Here is a 20,260-nt window from a genome sequence, read left to right on the forward strand (position 1 = left end):
TGAGCAGTGGCCTCCCAGACCTGGTGTTTGGCATTGTCCCTTGCTCTGCAGGGTTTGTGTACATCCATGTGGTTTATTACTCTTCCCATCTCATCTCTGTTTATACACTGGACAGCCACTGAGCAGATGTCCTCACAAAACAGGTGCCTCCACATTCCAAGTATCTACATACCCTTTCACATCCTGCATTTAATTTCCTTCCACACATTCAGACAATCTGTTGTATTGAATTGGGAAAGCAGGCTATCAAGAATTCATATGCTAAAATCTTACAGTAATCAAGCATACAGAGATATATATATATATATATAGATGTATATAGATGTAGTTTCAGACAAATTGTTGATGTCTTATTGACTTGTTTTTATCCTCACATATGCTCATGTCATATGGTCATGTGTAACTCCTGGTAGATTGAGTGTCTAACAGTCCACTCTTGGGATGAACACCCCTGAGTCAAAGATAAACCTTGAAACAGATAAATTAATTTCTCATAGGCTCTTGGCAAGGGGTATAGAAGCTGTCCTTACTAAGAACATAATTGACATCTTCACTGCCTCCAGTAGCAGCTTGAACCCCTTCTTGAATCTAAGTTTTATTTTCATAGTGTGGATGCGAATACACGTTCTCAGATGTAATGTAAAAAAACTTCATATTATGCCAGAGGGAAAGATTCTGTCATCAAGCTGACATGAGTGCACTTTTGTCAATCTGTGTACTGGAGAGTCTGGCACATATTCCTGTCCTGTCTGCTTGTGTTTTGGCATCAATGAGCCTGGTCAAGTGCTTGTGGCCAGCAAGTAGACAGTGACATTAATGGCAAAGAGCCATCTTTAAAGGAAAGTTTGAAAATATCCTGGTTAAAGAAAACACGATTCCTCAGATGAAAGAAGGAAGATGCATTCTTCCATGGAAATAGGTTTTTTCCCAAAATTTATGTAATCTCTGTTCTTTCAGTTTTCACTTTGATTGGCATAGATTCCTAATCACAGCTCTGTATTTAACAGCTCTCTAACAGTGTCTTCCTAAGACATCCACAAAATATTTTCAGTGAGAAAAAGGAAGGAAAATAACTTTCAGAAATTACTGGTATCCATGGATTAAGAGAGTCATGAGAAAGAACACAGCACAGATTCACCCAACCTTGTAAATACTGTTAATCCTTCTCCTCTGATCCTCTCTTTTATTTTTGAGAAAAGATGGTGTAAAAAGGGGACAATGCATTTGAGACATGGGTAGATGCAACTGAGCATACTCAGTTGCTGGGGAGTTGAAGGTCATTCTTTTGTGAACAGAAACGGCTACCTTGGGGCTGGCTGGTCTGTGTGAGAATAGAGTTGGTCCTCTGTATCTCCTGACAAGTTGGTACTCCACTGTTTGTTTTTATTGGTCAAGCAGACTCTGACATATTCTATTTCCTTTTCCTCCTAGATGTAACAAGGCAGTAGCCACTGATATGTCAGTAAATATTGTATTAAGAAATGTTTTCTTCATCTTAAGTTAGGAAAGAGACAGAAGTATCAAATTGGGATTTGGGATTTGATGCCCTGTTTGTGCAAATTGCTGCTTATCCATCCATCCATCCAGGCATTTTTGGCATAGACATTTGGCAGTAGCACTGCTGCATTCACTGGATCTGTGACTAACTTAGCTGAGATCTGCCCCAGGAGCCTAGGTCAGAATTGTCCTCCTGGCTATGGCTTTTAGCTCCCTAAAGGACTTGAACAAATAATTTCATTTCCTTTGTGTGTTGCCTCTATTTCAATACATTTAAATAGATCCTGCTAACATCCATCACAATCTCACAATTTGTCAGGCTTACTTAAACTGCTGTAGAGTATAGTTCTAAACATCTATATAGATATTTGATAGAAGCATGAAGATGGGGTGAATAAAGTCCTGTTGTAAAAAATACAAAACAGCCAAAGCAAGAGAGGAGTCCAGATAAAAAACAGCATCAGAAACTGGGCTCCTAGTTGTGAACAATCAGCTCCATCTCTCCCTGCATGCCACAGTTACTCTGCCAAATACCTGAGCTTGGAAATTCAAGGAAAGTTTGTAAAATAAGTCTTCTATTTCCTAGGTAAGAATAGGTTCTTTCTTCAGTAAAATTCAAGAAATTTTGTCAAGTTATGTAAAGCGTTATGTAACAACTGTTTCATTTCTGTTGTATTACCGTTTTTTTCTGACAGAAATGCATTTTAGATTAATATTTAATGCCTTTGCTTTTAAGAAGCTATCTTTGAATCACTTTAGTCTGCTGCTGGCTTCAGGTTCCTGGGAGAGGAGGAGCTGCATGAGCAGAACACTAGTGTGCTCTCAGCTGCCATAACTGGAAAGGGAAGGTGCAGCTCAGGAATAGTCTCAGTGTAGCAGAACCACACATTTCCCTTTAGAAATGAGCAGAAGATAGCAAAGCCTATCACCTGAGAGCATCCACAGGATAAACTGCTGGGGAGCATGAGATGCCACTTGATTGTGTGCAAGGGAAAGAGTGGGAAAAACAGCATAGGCACAGAGTCCTTCTGAATGGAGACAGAGCCCTCTGAGTCTTTAGCTGAATTGTAGCACACAGAATGATTTTTTCTACAAATTAATACTTTTTCACATTTCTTACTCCTTTTTTTTAGCAGCAAAGCAATTAAAATATTCATTCACCATATTGTGGTTTAAAAATATAATTCACAAAGATCAGCAGGCATGTTTTCATTCTGTCGTTCCTGATATTACTCATCACACCAGGCAACTCATATATTTTTTAACTGTATTCTTTCTTCTATCAGATCTTGTTTCTTTTCCAAGGTTGAAGTGTGAAGCTCTGTGGTTGATTCACCTTTTGTAGAACTGATGCATAAATTTTTGTTCCTAGTCTTTTTAGTAAATGTCATCCGTTTTGTCATGTAGGTGGCTCTTCATGTAGCATGCTTGGTTTTTAAAATCTGGTTAGTAGGGGAAGCAAATGTGTTTTTATATGAAGGTTAAATGGTAATGGATTGTGAAGCCAAGCAAACAAAACAAAACAAGCAAGATTCACCCCGCGTCTCTCCCAGATTAACTTGGTCAATTTTTTTCTGGCTCAGAAATGAGCTAATTATTTAATTGCAAGTCATCCTTGTTCACATGGAAAATATTTGACTAGTGATATAATTTGCAGCACCTTTTCTCTTTGACCTGCTTTTCTCATTTCTAAACTGGAAGAGGTCATGATTTCTCTAAGCAGCAGAAGCATAAAGTCTCACAAAGATTGGTGAATTTTCCTGCCTGAAATTGATATATTTTACCAATGTCCATTCATATCTCTTCATGCATCACATAGTGCCAGCTGCTGCAGTCTTTGAGATGACCTGCATATTGCTCAGAAAGTTGCACATTAGTACTGATATAATGCCTATTGCCTATTTAAGGAAAAATATCCTAGTTTATGTTTAAACACTATCACTTTGGCATTTAGACCAAAGCTGTGTGGTAAGTGTATAGACATTACTTTTAAGCTTGAATTCCTAATAGATTTTATTGCACTTTAACTGTTCCTTCTTCCAAGACTTCCCCCAGCAGAGCCCCAAGAACACATGCAAACACTGCTTCACAAATATTTCAAATTATTTTTTGTTGTCCTAAATGTAAAATGGCCAGCTGAAATGCCTGGCTTGTTTTGGGCCTTAGCCAACGACACATACGGGGAAATTTCTTGGCCTTTTCAGAGTTGTCTGTGTAATTTGCTTGAAGCTAAAGCATTGCACTCTTGAGATGTTAGTTATGAACCTGTGTGGTTTCTTAAAATTAGATCCAAAAATCATTACTCTTTGAGGAACAAATAGTGCCACAGAACAATAAAGTATTTGTTTGAAATGGTTTCATAATAAATTGTACTTAGTATTCCTAACCTTCTTGATAATTTGTCCCAAATATTTTTTAGATAATTTTTTTTAGAATTATTTTTATATGAGATATCATATTAGAAATTTATTTTGTAGGCACATTGAGGACACATAAAACTTCTGTTCCTGCATCACTTAAGGGTCTCCCTCAATATTGTTAGAACCAGCTTGCCTCAATTTATTTCATATCTTTATCTTTATGTTTCTGGTGGTTCCTCCTTTTTCTTTCATCATTGCTCATCCCAGTTTAGTTGATATAATGTCCTTACTGAGACTACAGTAGTTGTTCCCATTCCCAGTAATAAAAAAATGTAAAGGCAGGATGTCTAAAAACTGTATGATGTTAAGTGCTTTATTTTGTTTGCTGTAGCCTTGTGGTTTTTTCTCTAGCTTGTGATGTGTTACACTCTGAAGGAGATGATGTTTCTCTAGCACAGAAGAAACTCTTTCCAAGGCAAACCTTGACGAACTGTGAGAAACCTTGATGAGGCAACACTTGACTAATTTTGGCTGCTTTTACAGAAGTTCTGGTTTGTCAGTGTACAGTTTTGTTGCCACTGGAAGAATAATACTAGGAATCAAGGCAGTGAAATGTAGCAGCTCTGTGGTGTTACCAGCACACCTTTACTGCCCTGCAGCCTGCATAAAACACAGCTTCATTACATTGGACAGTATTTATTGGTACTGGTGTTCATTGCCTAACTGTGTGATTTGATCACTTTGGCCCGTTTCAGATAAGAAGACAAGGCGGAATACAATTACTGGTGGACCTATTGGACCATCGGATGACAGAAGTCCACCGTAGTGCCTGTGGAGCTTTGAGAAACTTGGTATATGGGAAGGCAAATGATGACAACAAAATAGCTCTGAAAAACTGTGGTGGTATCCCAGCATTAGTACGGTTACTCCGCAAGACTACGGATTTGGAAATCAGAGAACTGGTCACAGGTTTGAATTTTTCAATATTTTTTGTTCAAACTCTCTGTCATTCTTGCAAGCACAGTTCTGTGCCACATGCCACTTGGACCATCAGTAACCATTTCATGACCATCTTGTTTGCCATAACAAAAAGCTCTCAAGCCCTTTGCATTTATGTAATGTACGAATGGCTTTCAATATCATGCAGTTTACAGATGTAGGTACGGTTTATGCCTGTCATTGCTGGTTCACTTTGTTCTTGGTTATCTGTGAGTGCTCTTGTGGGAGATGTACTCCGCCCATGGATATGTTCTGGTGGGAATCCTCTGCTCTCCCTCCTGTCTGGTGTAGGGCTGGCCAGGCAAGAGCCATATTTTACTGAATTGACTTAGAAACTGTTACTCATTGCTTTTATATCCTATGTAGTCATTGCTTTTATATCCTATGTAGTGATGTTGTGAGAGGGAGGATTCGTTCAGGGATTTTCTGCCTTTCTTGGAGTTCTTACCAGAAAGTGGAAAACTGTGTTGGAGAGGTGCGGACATCACCTTCTGAAGCCTTTTGTCTGATATTTGGTAGCATGCTATGTGATGTGTTGCACACAGAGCATGCAGGTAGTGGTAGTTTATTTCTTTTCTTGATGTAGGAGGATCTGGTCTTTTTAAGACTGTGTGGATTTTTTCCTTTCTGAAATTCAAGGGAGAGGGGAGGGGTGCTGGTGTTCAGGAATACAGGAATGCTGTCAAACAGGACTGATATGAAATGTTTGGAGTTTTTTTTTCACCTTGCCCTTAAGCTAGTGTATCTAATATGCAAAAAGAAGTGAGATAGAGGGGGTTTTTTTATTTTTCGCTTTGTGATTTCATTCTATTTGGTGATTATTTAACACTATAAATCAAAAATATATTTATTATCCTGTTTCCAGTTTTCAATTGTATTTTCATTATGACTTTCCTACTAAAATATGTAAGAAAATTTGTCATTTCTGTCACAAATTATCAGAGTACATGTTATCATCTATGTTTGTGCAGAAATTACTTAGACTTGTACATCAGGCCTCATTTAGGATACAGTTGATAAGATTTTCATTCTTTGGTTGGGTCCAGGTTTCTTCCTTGAGGGTGTTTGAATAATCTGCATGGTGTTTATTAAATGTAGATTTTTTATATTTAATTTTGTTTCTTAGTTGCAACAGTTATCACCTCCTACTTGTTAGTCAGGATTAATGGGGCAGAGATACAGGTTACATGAGCTCAAATTGTGCCTCCTGTGGAGTGACAGAATTACTGACAGATCTAATAAAGTGTAACCACTGCTTCATATTCAGCATACTTGTTTGTCTCTTGGTTATGTTGTCAGTATCCTGGCTCCAGGGAACATTCTGCCTATTTATTCTGAGTAGTAAGTGGCAAACTGCTAATACACCTCAGCAGTCACCGTGGCACTTCCCACGCCATCTGTGGATGGAACACACAAATGTCATTAGGTCATTTAAAAAATATATACTGGGCTACAGTTTACATTGGTTCTATTGCACAGTATGCTGTTAAATATTCCCAAATTCCCACTGAAAGAAAGGACGGTTCTTTTCTAGTATGCCCTCAAAGTGTTATTATCAAGAGGAGTAGGCACTGACCATTAGTGGTGGGCAGTAACCTGCCTGTGTACAGGTAGATGCAGCTCCCGGGGATGGTGAGCATCAGGAGTGCTGGATGTGCAGGAGTGTACGAAAGGGGAGAAGACCAAGATGGTGACCCTGAGGAATGGAATCAAAAGTCAGTGGTATTTCAAGATTTTATTCCTGAGCCTATTTTTGTATTGGAGCTTTCTGTTTGTTTTTAATAGCCATTACATCCCAGAAGGCCACTGCTTGCCCTGGCACACAGTGCCATGTTTTCTGAAAGGCAGATGTTTTGTGCCTTTCAGAATGCAGATCACTGGCCCTGGCTTTCAAAATGCAGACGTGTTTGTGGTAGTGCTCTGCAAAGCCTCCTTCCAAAGCAAGGCTCATAGCTGCAGCTCTCATCTTGCATCTCTTAGGAAACAGGCTAAAGTTGTGCATCTGATTCAGTTCTCCTTTCCTTTTAATTTTGGTGAAGTTTTGTGGTGTGACTGCTGAATTCCTTCTTTCTGTCCTTTCTGGGGAATGAAAGGTAGCTCCTGCAGCAGCTCCCTTGGTAATGAAAAGATTTGATTTGGTGGCAGGCTTAAGGAAAAATAAAAAAGTTCCTCATGCTTTCCATCAGCCTTCCTGAGCTGAGGTGGCAGGAAGCTAATTATTTCAGTGGGGGCTCCACAGCCTGGAGGAGATGCAGAGAAAAAATAACAAATGTCTGTTTTGGAAGTAAACATAATACCTTGAGCCTTTCCATCTCATGTTCATTGTGCATCCTGCCTGTATAAAGGCTGCTCTTGTTCGTTACTTTTAGGGAGGACATGAAGTTCATGCCTTAGGAATTCATACAGGCTCTGACATGGCTGTCCCTAAAATAGTCATCCACATTAGTCTGCAGAGCACTTCTCTTTGGTGGGGAAGTATCATTATCTCGGTCCTACAGATGGGGAACTGAGCCTATCAAGTGTAAATGACCTGTCCAGAAATCTGGCAAGATGATGGTGTGAATCACTCTGAGTAGGCACCCGGCTGCAAGGGAAGAAATATGGCCTGGAGAGGATTTTTAGCAGCTCAATTTGTCTGGCAGTAGTGAAGCATTCATTGCCTGCCCCAAGTACTGTGAAGCACTTGCCCAGCAGAGCCAAAGTTCTATTAGTTTCTTCCTCAAACATGCACATTCTCTTCCTTCTTGTTGCTCTTCTCTAAGTAGATTATAACTTCAATTTCTGGCAATCTCAAGCCTGGTTTTGGAAGGGTATTTAAACCTGCAGACCAGCTTTCTAGCTCAGTAGCTCCTTGATTGTCAGGATTGCCTTCAGCACCATTTGTGGCTTGTCCTCTTTTCCAGAGATTTCTTTCTGCCATAATCTCTCCAAAACAGAGGTTTTTTACTTTTTCCTTTATCTTGTCTCTGTCCTCCTCAGCAGCAGAGGTCATGGGCTAATACTGGAAAACCTTACCATGCTCAAATTTTTGGACTTCATAAACTTAACCTTATAGCAAAGTGTTAGAGTTTCAAGGCTGTCTCATGTCAAGGAAATGGTTTCAGTGCAGGCTCCCATGAAGAAGCTCTGAGGGAAGTGTGCTGCCTGGCTGTTATTAAATTAAATGATGTTAATGCCCAGCAAATATTTCCTGAGATGTGGAAAGATTATTCATACAGAAACACTTCCACAGTTACAGGTTTTTACTAGAAGAACATGGATAAAATTAGGTATACCCATGAACATTTGTGCAAAAGTGAAATACTCTGATAGAAATAGAGATGTTGGCATGGCCTACAGCCTCTGGTAGTTTCCAGAGACACAAGGAGAACCTGAATCACAATGTAAGTCTGTAAATAAAAAGAAATATAGGTTAAGCTGAATGCACCACACTTAATTTAGCCGTCTTTTTACCCCAGCACTGTGGTGCAAGTTTCCACAGTAGCACCTGGTAATGGGAAAAAATAAAAGCCTTTTATTTTAAAATAATTAAATGTTAACACTTTTCTAATAAATATAAATAGGAGCACAGTACAAAATTAGCACAGATCCTGCAGATGGTAGAAAGAAATGTTTTCACTTGGTAATAATGACAATGAGTAACTGATTTCTGATTCTCTTGCCTTTAAGAAGCTAATTATGAACCCTTCCACAAAATTCTATTTTGTAATTTTTTCTATTTGTTTTACTGTCAGGGAAAAAAATACATGGAAAAATCTGACATTTTAGCAAGGATAACAGAGGAATCCCATGGATGCCTTGTGCAGAAGGTGAGGTCAAGCAGCTGTTGCTAGATCCTTTCCAACTCAGGCTCTTCTGTGATTCTGTGATTCAACTTATGCTCGCTCCTTCTTCCATCTGCTTGATTGGTTGACTCGGTTGATCTCTGTCTGAGATAAAATAGTTTAAACTGTTATTCTTCTCAGTTTTGACAAACAAGATCCTTCACAGCTAGAATGACAGTTTCTGCCTATGAACAATTGGATTTAAGAAACTCCTTTTAAAAAGAGGGCCCTTGCATGACTGCATCACCTGCTTAAAATCTGTAAATACCATTTCTGATTGAAAGGTAGAAGTGGATAATCCACTTTTAGAAAGTACATGATGATAAAGAGCTGCAGCTATAAATGTCAGTAGAAACTGGTTTTTTCCTGTGCTAGCAGCCAGTCTCCTGCTTATTTTGGTTGACAATAAAGTGTCAGAGATTTAACTGTTGTCTACTAAAAATATATAAATTATAAAAATTAGCACATTAAAAAACTTAAAAAGCAGAAACTAACACTATACATATATGCTAAATATAGATAGCTAGATATTGACTCAGTGTACTTCATTCGCATTTTTATTCACTGAATTAAATGGCTTATATTCCATTCCTGCAAAATGTTACAAGATACTGCATACAAAATATTTCTTTCAAAGAAGTATTAGTTCTCCAAGTGTCCTTAGCCCACAGTCAAGCTGGACAGGAAAAGATTTCATTTACTTCCCAGACTTTGGATTGCAGTATTCATTAGTGCTGTCTTTAATTTCAGCTGTGGCCAATTTGGGTTTTGGCCTGGTTCGTCCCCTGTTTTCACCCCATGTTATGCAATATTATTGCATGGTCCTGTTTCAGTTTTAGGAGCTGCTGTGTGTTTATAAGGAGGGGCTTATAACCTTATGGATCAATTCTCAGTGTCACTGAAAGCAATTACATGTTGTTCACCTTAGATCTGTCTGGTGAGAGTTAAGTACTGCAGGTGAAAGCTCCTTTTGATTGCATGCTGCTTCTTAGCATGTGCATAAATTATTGGCAGATTGGTCAAGTCACTCCAGAAGGCCCCTTTGAGCCCTGCATCTGCCTTTGCTAACCTGTGTAGTTGTAAGGTAGTGAGCCTGCAGTGATATGAAAAGCATGGTTAAGGGAGTATTCTATTTAAATGGACCTTTTAGCTCACTTCAGTGGAAGATTTAATTGGATTTCATTTTTTTTAAAGTAATTCTAGCCAATTATTTAGAATATTTAACTTCCTAGTACAATGGCAGTTCTTCTGTTGGGGGTTCCCAAAGTCATAATCACATGGCTGCAATTGTTTTCTATTTGTAATGTTATTTTCTAATTGGACTTTGTAAGGTACTTAGTATACATATATACTATATATATATGTATATATAGTACTATATATAGTACTTAGGATCTTGAAGCAGTTTAATTTAATAATTTAATAGTTTTCTGCAAACGTGCCCTTGACATACCTGAGTTACTGGAGTGTGTAAACACAGATGTTAAATTTTATTGTGATATAAACATTCATTTGGAGCTGGCACCTATTTGTAATCTTATTGCTCTCTGCAAATTTGATTTGAAAATGAATAAAGGCTCTTTTATCCCATTCTGAGATGACTTTCCCACAGCCTTAAGTAAAAAAAAAAAAACAACCAAAACCACCAAACTCTTCTGTGAGTTCTGTATTCTTACAGTATTTCACCTTGATGTAATTCCTTAAATCTCTATTATATCCCTTTTCCTTTGCAGGTTTATATTAGGTATTGCTCCAGTATTGCTCGTATAAAGTATCCCATTTCTTAGCTGTATTCAAGTTTTGAAATGGAGCATTGCAAGTGTAAGGAAGCCTGACCAGAGAAAGGCCTAATTAATTAGCAGCTTTTGATATGTAATGTAAAAAGATAAGTAGGAAGATAAATGTACAAAGTGGCTTGCTGTTGGTTGTAACCAAAGAGACGATTTCAGCATTACACAAACTGAAAAGCAGATTATAAAGATAGGTGATTTAGGTTCAGATACATTTCCTGCCTATCACAAGCTTTTCAAACAGATGACCTGGAAGGCCATATATGTGTGTTTAAATTGTTATGGTGGCATAATGTTCTAAGACTGCTGCTACAAGGTTGACATAGCTCTGGTCCAATATATGCTTAGCTAAGAGAATAAGACTGCCAAATATCCTTTGGGGCCCATAACTTTATGTAGCAAAGGAAAATGTAGATGTGGGATAAATGCAGAAAGTACACAAGTGCCTCTTAAGGTGCAACTCCTCCACCTCCAGTATCTGTGTCCTGTCAAGTCAGAGAAATTAGAAAGGTTAAGCATGGAGTTAGATAACTGCTAGCACAGAGCACTGCTTTTAGAAGTGATGATTTTGATTTTAGCAGGAAAATATGTTCATTCATTTGTTACTTAGTGTCTGCTCTGAACATAAGCGAATTCTCTTTGGTAACTTCAAACAAGTGTTTTGAGGAACTCTGCCAAGCAGAGGCAGGTGCCTTACAGACTTGAATTATTTTTCCACCAACAGATTTAGGATAAGATTAACAAATTACAAATCTATTTGCCTGGGCACTAAAGTTTGCTTGTATGTTTTAAACGATTTTTATTCAAAATGGAGATTAAAAGGGCATTAGCTCTAATAAACCTTTCCTACTCCTTTGTTAAATGGATGTAATTGCAAGTACAATATCCTACCACAATCAATTTTAAAAGTTGATTAAAGCTTATGAAGTAATTTACTTCTAATTAGGTGTTTTAAATAAAAGTTGTTTTCAACATTAACAAGATTATTTGTGTAATGAAAATTCCTATCTGTTTACTCTGGATCAAAGCCAGTGGCTGAATAAGGAATTACATATTGTAGTTTCTTCAGTATTTCTTTCAAGTATAAGAGCCTTTTCAGTTCCCTGAGGTTACATGGTAATTTGACTCCCTCCTTTAGCTTGAGACACGTTTAAGCAAACTCCTCACTTCAACCTCCACCCTGAGTTATTTGAACCACTGAGAATTTAAAAAAAAATGCCAGACTCTGTCAAATTCCCTGCAAGTCTCAGCTTGCCTTTAAAACAGTGTGTTTCATCTCACAGCCAAAACTTTGCACAGGCTAGTTTGTCACTTTATACTGTTACATCTAAAATCTTTTGGGGGGACAAAAGGAAACCAAGGGTTTGTTTAACTCAGAAAGACCACTTGTTACTGCTACCTTGATAAAATTTCGCTTAATCCAGGCCATTATCGAAGCTAAACAAAAGCAAAATAAACAAAGGCATGTGGTCTGCAGAAGCAGCTGCTCGGGTTGATCTCACTGAAGGTCCAAGTGCCCCAACACAGCTTCAAACAACTCCACCAAGGCAGTACAAACCCTGTGGCAGGGTGAGTGGGCTGCATGGCAACTCTGTTTATCCACCCCAGGCATCAGTTACTTTAAGGTTTTACAGACAGTCTCCAAAAATCAATATTGCATCATCATCATCATTATTTTCATAAAATACTTGAATTTTGTATTTTGTACTAGTTGTACTTCTCCAGACTAATAGGCTGACATTTCATAGCCAGTGGATGTGCTACAGCCAGGCACAGCTGTGTGTTTTACTTTACAGTATAATTCTAGAGTGTGACAGAGTTTAAATTTAGATTTAGATTTTAAATCTAAATTTAGATTTATATTTTAACATCACCTACAGAAAATACTGCCATTACTTCTGGAAATGTGGAAGTGGTTTTCGAACAAATTCAGAACAGGAATTAATTGGAATTTTATGAAGTTTTCATATGAACCCAGTGTGGAACCACTCACCAAAACACCAAATTTCTGTACTCATTTTCCTTGCAAAACAGGAAGGTAAAAGGTTCTACAGCTTACACTCATATGATGTTGGGATACCGATTTCCAGCCTATAGGCTGTGACATCTTCAAGAAATTCCAGAGTCATTCAAAATACATCCTATTTATAGTTCATATGTACCAGGAAATCTAAAAGTAATTTAATAAATTGTGTAATTTTTCTTCAGAAATTATGCTGTCTTTTCAAATAACACTTGGGCAAACAATGTTGACAGTTCAACTGGATCATTTAACACCATATCTATTACAATTTTACTGTCTAATTATAAAACAATCTTTGCCCCCTTTCTCAATATGCTGTCACTATTTTGGCTCTGAAAATGGGAAAACCCACTGATAGAATCTGTTGTCTTCATGAAGATTTATTCTCAACTTTTTCTGAATCATCAGATTAACTTCTTCACCCCCTGCTGCTCCCAGTTAAATCAGGAGATGTGTTAAAATAGCTACTTTCTCAAATCTTACACCCTGCTTTCCTAGCAACAGGCTGGGGTACTGATTTATCGTGTAAGGTGTTAAATCCAAAGGATTTTTAGAGGTGGGAGGGAATGTACTGTTCCACAGCAATAGCAGACCTTCCCCAGGCTGGCAGTGCCTGTTTCCCTGGCGGTGAATGTGGCAGAGCAGAAGAAGGCGCTGGTGCTGAGGTCCCTGCTGGAACAGTGCAATGCTCCTGCCAGGGCAGTCCCTCTCCTCTCTCTTAGGGCTCTGCTTGGGCTGGTTTAATCTGTGTTCTCATCACAGCCTGCTTCCTTCTCCCTATTCCTAGGCATTCACACTCATTTGTCCTGCATTTACCACCCTCAGTAGCAACACAAAACCCAAGGTGCTCCCTTTTTGCTCTCCTTTTCTCTCTAAGTGGGAATAACTGTTTTTCTCTTGTACAGTGAGATGCATCTTCTATAGAAAATTCATTCAAGTTTTGCCCATGTTTCAGTTCATGGAGCAGTGAAACTGATTTCATAATTTACTTGTTAATATATTACATAAATAATTTTCTTTTTTTATTTTTTTTTACTTCAGTCAAATTTTAAGTTTAAGAGGAAATATCAAACAGGGTAATCTGGAGTGATAAATAGAGGACATCTGTTGCAGCATATGGCTTGACATAAGAGCTGCATTGAACTTTTTCAGCAAGAAGTAATTCTTTGGAAAAAGTCAGCTGGACATACAGTTTTGATGGGCCTGCCTGAATGATGGATTATTAAAATTGCAGTTTGAAACCACTCTGTATTTTGAAATGTTTGAGATTTGCCACACCAAGTACTTAAATTTGATTTTGAAAATGTTTTTTTGTTTAGAAAAAGATTGGAATATTTCACTTTGCATTTACAAAATGAAAGTTAGAGGTTATGGTGAAACATGTTCATTCTGTGGTCGAATTACTGTTTTCACTATGCCCAGTAATTTTAAGTTCAAAGGCCAACTTCCCTTCTTCCCTACCAAATGTTATTTACATTTAATGTTATTTACAGTGCTCTCTTTTTCTTAGGAACAATTTGGTTAGTAAATGTTTTTTTCTTTCTTGTTTTTTAGCAGCTATACACCAAGGCTTTCATTTTGCACATAGATGCAATTTTATAGATAGGACTAACTTTCTAACTGGATCTTTTTAGAAAGGACTTTTGTATTTAGAGCTGTAACTTAATGTTCAGCTTTAGTTATAACATTTTTATTCTCTGTATTAGGGTCTGTTATCAAACATGTGTTTTGATTTTGCGTGCTAATACAGGTGTAAGCACTGAGAAACACCTTGCCATTCATATATATCCATCCTTGTTAGGTTCCCATATTTTCTAATAAAGAACTTAATTTGGAGTGGCATTGCCATTAGTCATGTGTTAGGATAAAAGTTTTTTTGAAAGCAGTTGATGTATTTTTCTGTGTTTCTGTCACTTAGAATTAATTGGTTTTGGTTTGGCTTCAGTGTTCAACAGCACTCCTTGGATTTCATCAGCCAGGAAAGGAAGTTAAGCAGGAACCTCTGATCTTTCCACAGTAACCTTGGTCAGCTCCTCCAGTATTTCCTCTGCTGTTTAACATGAAGGCTAATAACTCTCTAACATTCTTGGCTGATACTTCTTCCCTTCCACAGTTATGTGATAATTTTCAGTGTACAGCAGAAAAAGAGGAGAAACCTTAGGTCAGAATTCAGTCCCATTAGAGAAATACAATAGTGCAGTAGCATTTGGGTGGAACTTGGTTTTAATACTAAAATTGGCCCCTCCTTTTTGTTTTAATAAAATCCAAGATGTAATTTTCAGATGAAAAGTGCAGCAATTGAGAAAAAAAAGGGCTAGTTTTTCAGAGGAATTATTTTTTTTTTATACTCTATGTAGTCTTGTATTTTTATGTAGTCAAGATCAGTTGTATCTTTTGTAATAAAACAAAAAAAGTCACATCACAATAATCCTTCTCCTCTGTGGAAGCTTCTCCCTTGTGGATGAGTGGATGCAAAGGCAAAGAAATTACTGCTGCGACTTTGCTTAGCGTTCCATTAGCTCCTGCCTGCTCATGGCTTTTCCTGAAGCTCAGTATTTCTCAGTGTGGAATTTTCCTATGTCAGCTTATACACTGATAGCAAAGCACCTCTGTGCATGTCAGCCTGTGAATTACAGCAAGGTATGCATAGGTACTCGTTCACAAACCAGATAAATATTTCAAGCAAACTGGTGAAAGTTCCTGATCTGTTATGCCAATTTTTAACTTACTTTCAGAGTGTGCTTTTAAGGAGATTCCTTCTGAGCTGTGTTGTTCAGGTGCCAGAACTTTTCAAATCAGCCACTTTTTCTTCCCTACAGAAAGTCTGTTAGTGAGCCAGGTTCTCACGGTTGAGCTGGTTGTGAAGTCTTACTGCACTTTGTATTAAGAAATGTTGTGGTTGATATTCAGCATCTCTGCAGCAGAACTGCTGTGATCTATCAGGAGCCCACACCTGCTGCCAGGGAGCAGATCCAGCTCTGCAGAGCAGCCTTGCAATTACAGCTGGGCCTCCAAGCAGCAGCCAGCAAATGACTTTTCTAGCACTTGGGAGTTTGGGGTAGAAGTTGTTTTTCCTAAGGATTCCAGCAAAAGATCCCTTGTGCTTGGCTTCTGTGCAGGGTATTTAGCACTCAGATTTCAATCTTAATTGTCATGTTTGTGAGGGAAACTCCCAGTAGTATTTCTGTGCCTTCAGCATATAAACAAAAATGCCTGCCAATGCTTTGGTCTCTATTTGTGGGATGCAGTCTCTCAGCAATATCAAATTGATTTCTGCATCATTCCATGACCAAACTATTAAATTATCATGGAAAAGGAGAACCTGGATGTATTAGAATACTTTTGGATTTTTACAGAGAAGTTTAAAGTTGACTTAAACATCCCATATTGAGAAGAATCAGTCTTGTTTCTCCAAACAGTATTTGTTTACTTACAATCTTTTTACCATATAATTTATTTTTAAAAACATAGTGGCAGGGGCAATGCTTTTTGGAAAAGATGACTTTTCCAGTTTCTTGGTTTCCATTTATATTTGTAGTCTTAAGTTGTTCTGATAGGGTTTGTTTTTTATATGTGTCATAATTTGAGGTTGCATTAAATCATGCGCTAAATAGTTGTTTAGACTTTCATGGTTTTGCATATGTTCTCTTGCTATGATGGTATTTTTTGTATAGATGTATGTGACCTCTATGTTCTTAACTTTGAATGGAATAAGGATAGCATGTGGCTTATCAGGTCTTGAGTTATATCTGTCTAGAGATATACGTATACCAGTTCTAACTAAAGCACCAGCACAAAAATGCATTGAAGTGTTTAATCACCATGAGTTTGAGCTCCAGCCTGATTCAGAGATTATGGGGTTTTCACTCTGACTGTTCCAATAAACTGAGCAACCCATTGGCCATAGCAGTTGCATGACCTCTGATAAACTGCTCCAGAAGATGCAACTTGATGCAGTAAGATCTCCAGAATAAGCACTCCTGTAGTCTTCTCCAAGAATCCTTCATCTGATGTCTGCTAGACTAATACTCAGACCCAAAATTCATCTTCTAACTGGAATGAACTGAATATTTTCAATACCAGTTTCTCCTCAGTTTTAAGTTTAAAATGTGATTGCAATATACTTTTTCACTGTATTTCCATTTTTTATATGTAGGGGTGAAACACCTCAACCTGCAAAAAGACTTGCTCAGTCTGGTGTAGCTCTTTTTGTCTTTCTACAAATATTCTAATATAACCAAAAAGTGATCTGAAATGGGAACACAAAATGCTTAATATGAATGCCTCACAGCTTTAAAAGCAAGAAGATAAGATATGAATGAAAGTGATTAAGAGGTGTCCAGCACTGATTAGTTCTTTGTTTCATACCTCTCACAAGAGTCAGTGTGTGGATGGTAAACAGTTGGGTTGGACTGTTGGGTTGTTGGGTGGATCCCACTTTTTGGCATCAACCGCTGGTGGGTCCAGTCCCTTACCTTCCTGTGAGCAGCTGATGACAATGTCCATTCTCCAGGGGTCAGTCAAGGCACTCTGAGGCTATTGCAGAGTTGCTTCTTGTGCTCAGAAACCCAGGTCAGGCAGGGCTTTCAGAATATTCTGTAAGCTTCTTACAGTAGCCCTAAAGGCATCTCATGAATAGACACTTGGAAAATAATGTTCAGAATCATGTGGTGAAAAGGTGGCTCTGGAATGGAAGGTGTATCAGGTAAAGGATTTATTTTATTGTCATTCTCCCTTGCAAAGTCAAAGCAGTAGATCATCTTCTCAGACCCCACATAAATCTAGCTCCAGGTTATCCTCAGCAAAAAGAGTGAGAAGTGAATTGCCAGTGCCCTTTCTTAATTGCAAATTCTTAATTAAGAAGGTTACAAGGAGGTGTGCAGAATGCCAACCTCAGCATGTAGCAGACTGCACTGCTTGTGAGAATAAATTGTAACATGTCAGGAGAAAATTTTTGATTAATATGGTTGGTAGTATTCAGTCTCACAATTAGATAAAACACATTGTTCTGGAGGGAAGAGGATTATCTCACTCTTTAAAACTGTGAGCAGTAAAAACTTGGAAGAGGGCATCAGGCTTACTGGGCAATGCTTCTGCCTTGACTTGAATTTTGCTCGCTTCTGCCTTGGCTTGAAATCATTTTAGGAGAAGGTGTAATAGACATTTTAGCCTGGTGATCCCATCATCCTCTTACTCTGAAGGTTTAATTTTCCAGTTAGAGAAATCAGAGAAAAAGAGGGTTGAAAGAATATTTCTAGGCTCAGCTATTGCTGAATACCATATGTTTATGTGAGTTTACTTTAAATTAGCAAGAATCTGAAGTGAATAGAAAATAGTTTTGACATACATGTTTTTAAGCATTTTTCTAGATGGGGCTCTTATGTTTGCTTGTTTTGTATTCTTTTCTGCTTTTCCAGTTCATGACTACTTCTTGAAACCCAAAATATTGTTTTGTTGCCATCAAAATACTCTCTTCTGCTTCACTTTTAAAATTGGACTTCTTTACAAAGTTACAGACTATTTTCTTGCATAAGAACTAAATTGAACTTGAAAGGGGGAAAGATTTGCATTCTGATTCTCTGCTTTTATACCATGCACATAATTTAAATCTGTCTAGATAAATGTATAAAAAAGGCAACTGTATTGTTGTTTTTACTGACAAAACCCAGCAAAATGCCAATGCTAGGTATTTCAAGAATAGTAGATGTGCTTTTAAAGCTTTCCAAGAGCAAGAACACATAGAAAAGCAAATACAAATATCCTTATGAAGATCTTTATTCTTTTAAAAATGGAATTCCTTTTTATAATGACATTCATAACAGAATTCAAAAAAGACTCTTTTCCCTTTAAAGTAGCAATTCTTAATGAAAAAATGAATATTATTAAAATGAACATTTTTCTTATTTCTGGGGTTTTTTGTCTGTAGCTGAAGTTGGTCTGCCTCATGCAGATCATGTTAATATGGTTTCTTTTACTGGTATACTGATCAAAGTTTTATATTAAACTTTGTAACTACCTTTGCAGATAGTTACATATAAAATAATTTAAACATGAAATGGTATAACTGAAAGTCTCCCCATAGAGGTAATTAATTTCAAAGGGAAATCCAAAAATGTAAATTGATTCCTGTTAATTACACTGCTCTGTCAAAGCACAGAATGCTGAGGAAAATTACGAGCAAGAAGTGTTCTTGCTGCCTGTATTTATAAATATCTGAGTCTGTTTTCCTAAGCCTTCCTTCAGCATTATCTCCCACAACACTCACTTGGATTTTCTGCAGTGTATTTGTAACCTATGTACAATGATGATGATGGTAGTAATTCTTCTCTTTTGGTTGAAAACTTTGATGGATGTAAAATCAAAACTCAATTTTGCCCCTCAAGATAGATATGATGCATGTTGGCAAGGGGAGAGGCGTGATGAGGCAGCTTCCTCTTCCAGCTACTCCTGGGAGGGTGCTGAGCTAAAATAAAGGCCACTGGTTCTTCAGAACAGCAAATTGTCCTCCAGCCTCCCCCAGCAGTAAGAGCTGCCCAGCAGCAGCAGGCACTTGGCACAGCACTGAAGTCCCATGTGCTTTTCCAGCAAATACACAAATACACAAGTATGGGAGTGGAAAGCAGGGTGTCTTTTGCTCCTAACAATTTCTTGCCTGCCTTCTGTGTGGCACAGTTGCAGTGACCTTGATCTTTGTAGATGTGCTTAGAAAACTTTGACTCTTGATTTCTCTTCTTCTTCTTTGGCACATTGCAAGTTGCTAGGGAAGGGATTTTGGTTTTTTTAAACTTCAGTAAATCTCCTTGTTAGTTGCACCACTGAGCTTGCTGTTTCCATGTAAAAATTACAGTATTCTCTAATTTGTATAACTAAATATTTACAAAATATAATATTACTTGCTTCAAGTGCTGCTGTATCAGGTTGTGGAGGAGGTCTTTTTGCTTGTAGTACCAGCAAGCCTAGACAGTTATTTCCATCACAGTGATGATCACAGGGTGGAAGTTTTGTTCTCTCTATCAACAATGAAAGTTTTAGTGAATCAGAACCTGTTTTCTGCTACTGGTTTTTATTAAATTTACTTAGAAGGAAGTTATCTGAAGACCAAGCCCTAAAAAATTCCTTGTAATACTCCTTCATTCCATGTGTGCTTCACAGCCTGTGTAGGCCTAGATCATAACCAGCTGCTCAGTTTTTAGGCAGAGCTCTGAGAAATTTCCAGTGCCCCTGTGTCTGCATGTTTCATATTCAAAAGTTTGCAGGTGTCATTCAGCCCCATCTACAATGTAGTCTGTTTTATTTTTGACAGAAACAGCTAAATTAAACACACCAGTGCTGTTAAATATATTGGTTTGGATTGGGTTTTTTTAAACAAAAAAACCATTCAAACTTGTTTTGGAGAAGTCTTAATTATTAGTCATTTTACTTTTTTGTAGGAGTTCTCTGGAATCTCTCCTCCTGTGATGCACTGAAAATGCCAATCATCCAGGATGCCCTTGCAGTGTTGACCAATGCAGTGATCATCCCTCACTCTGGATGGGAAAACTCTCCACTCCAGGATGATCATAAAATACAGCTCCATTCATCACAGGTGCTGCGCAATGCCACTGGGTGCCTACGGTGAGTACTTCAGAACCTGTGCTCTGCCTTAATCATCTTGCTTTTGTTTGAATTGCTACTCCTTATTCTTAAACATCTATGAACAAATAATTGGTTTGTCCATCAAGAAAGATGATGACTTTCAGTGATGTAAACCCAAAGCTGGAAATTATT

At 37.8% G+C, this 20,260-nt stretch overlaps 1 protein-coding gene across 7 annotated transcripts in view; it reads left to right on the forward strand.

Moving 5' to 3' along the window:
* The window catches only part of CTNND2 (catenin delta 2), a 638,971-nt gene that overhangs the window by 492,925 nt on the left and 125,786 nt on the right, over positions 1–20,260 (forward strand). For all 7 annotated transcript variants that reach the window (XM_074545751.1, XM_026791790.2, XM_014265131.3 and 4 more), the window contains 2 exons: positions 4,613–4,826; positions 19,924–20,107. In XM_074545751.1, the coding sequence (XP_074401852.1) occupies positions 4,613–4,826; positions 19,924–20,107 (398 nt within the window). The remainder of the gene's footprint in view (positions 1–4,612; positions 4,827–19,923; positions 20,108–20,260) is intronic.

This window comes from Zonotrichia albicollis, chromosome 1 (genome assembly GCF_047830755.1).
Source record: "Zonotrichia albicollis isolate bZonAlb1 chromosome 1, bZonAlb1.hap1, whole genome shotgun sequence".
NCBI lineage: Eukaryota > Metazoa > Chordata > Aves > Passeriformes > Passerellidae > Zonotrichia > Zonotrichia albicollis.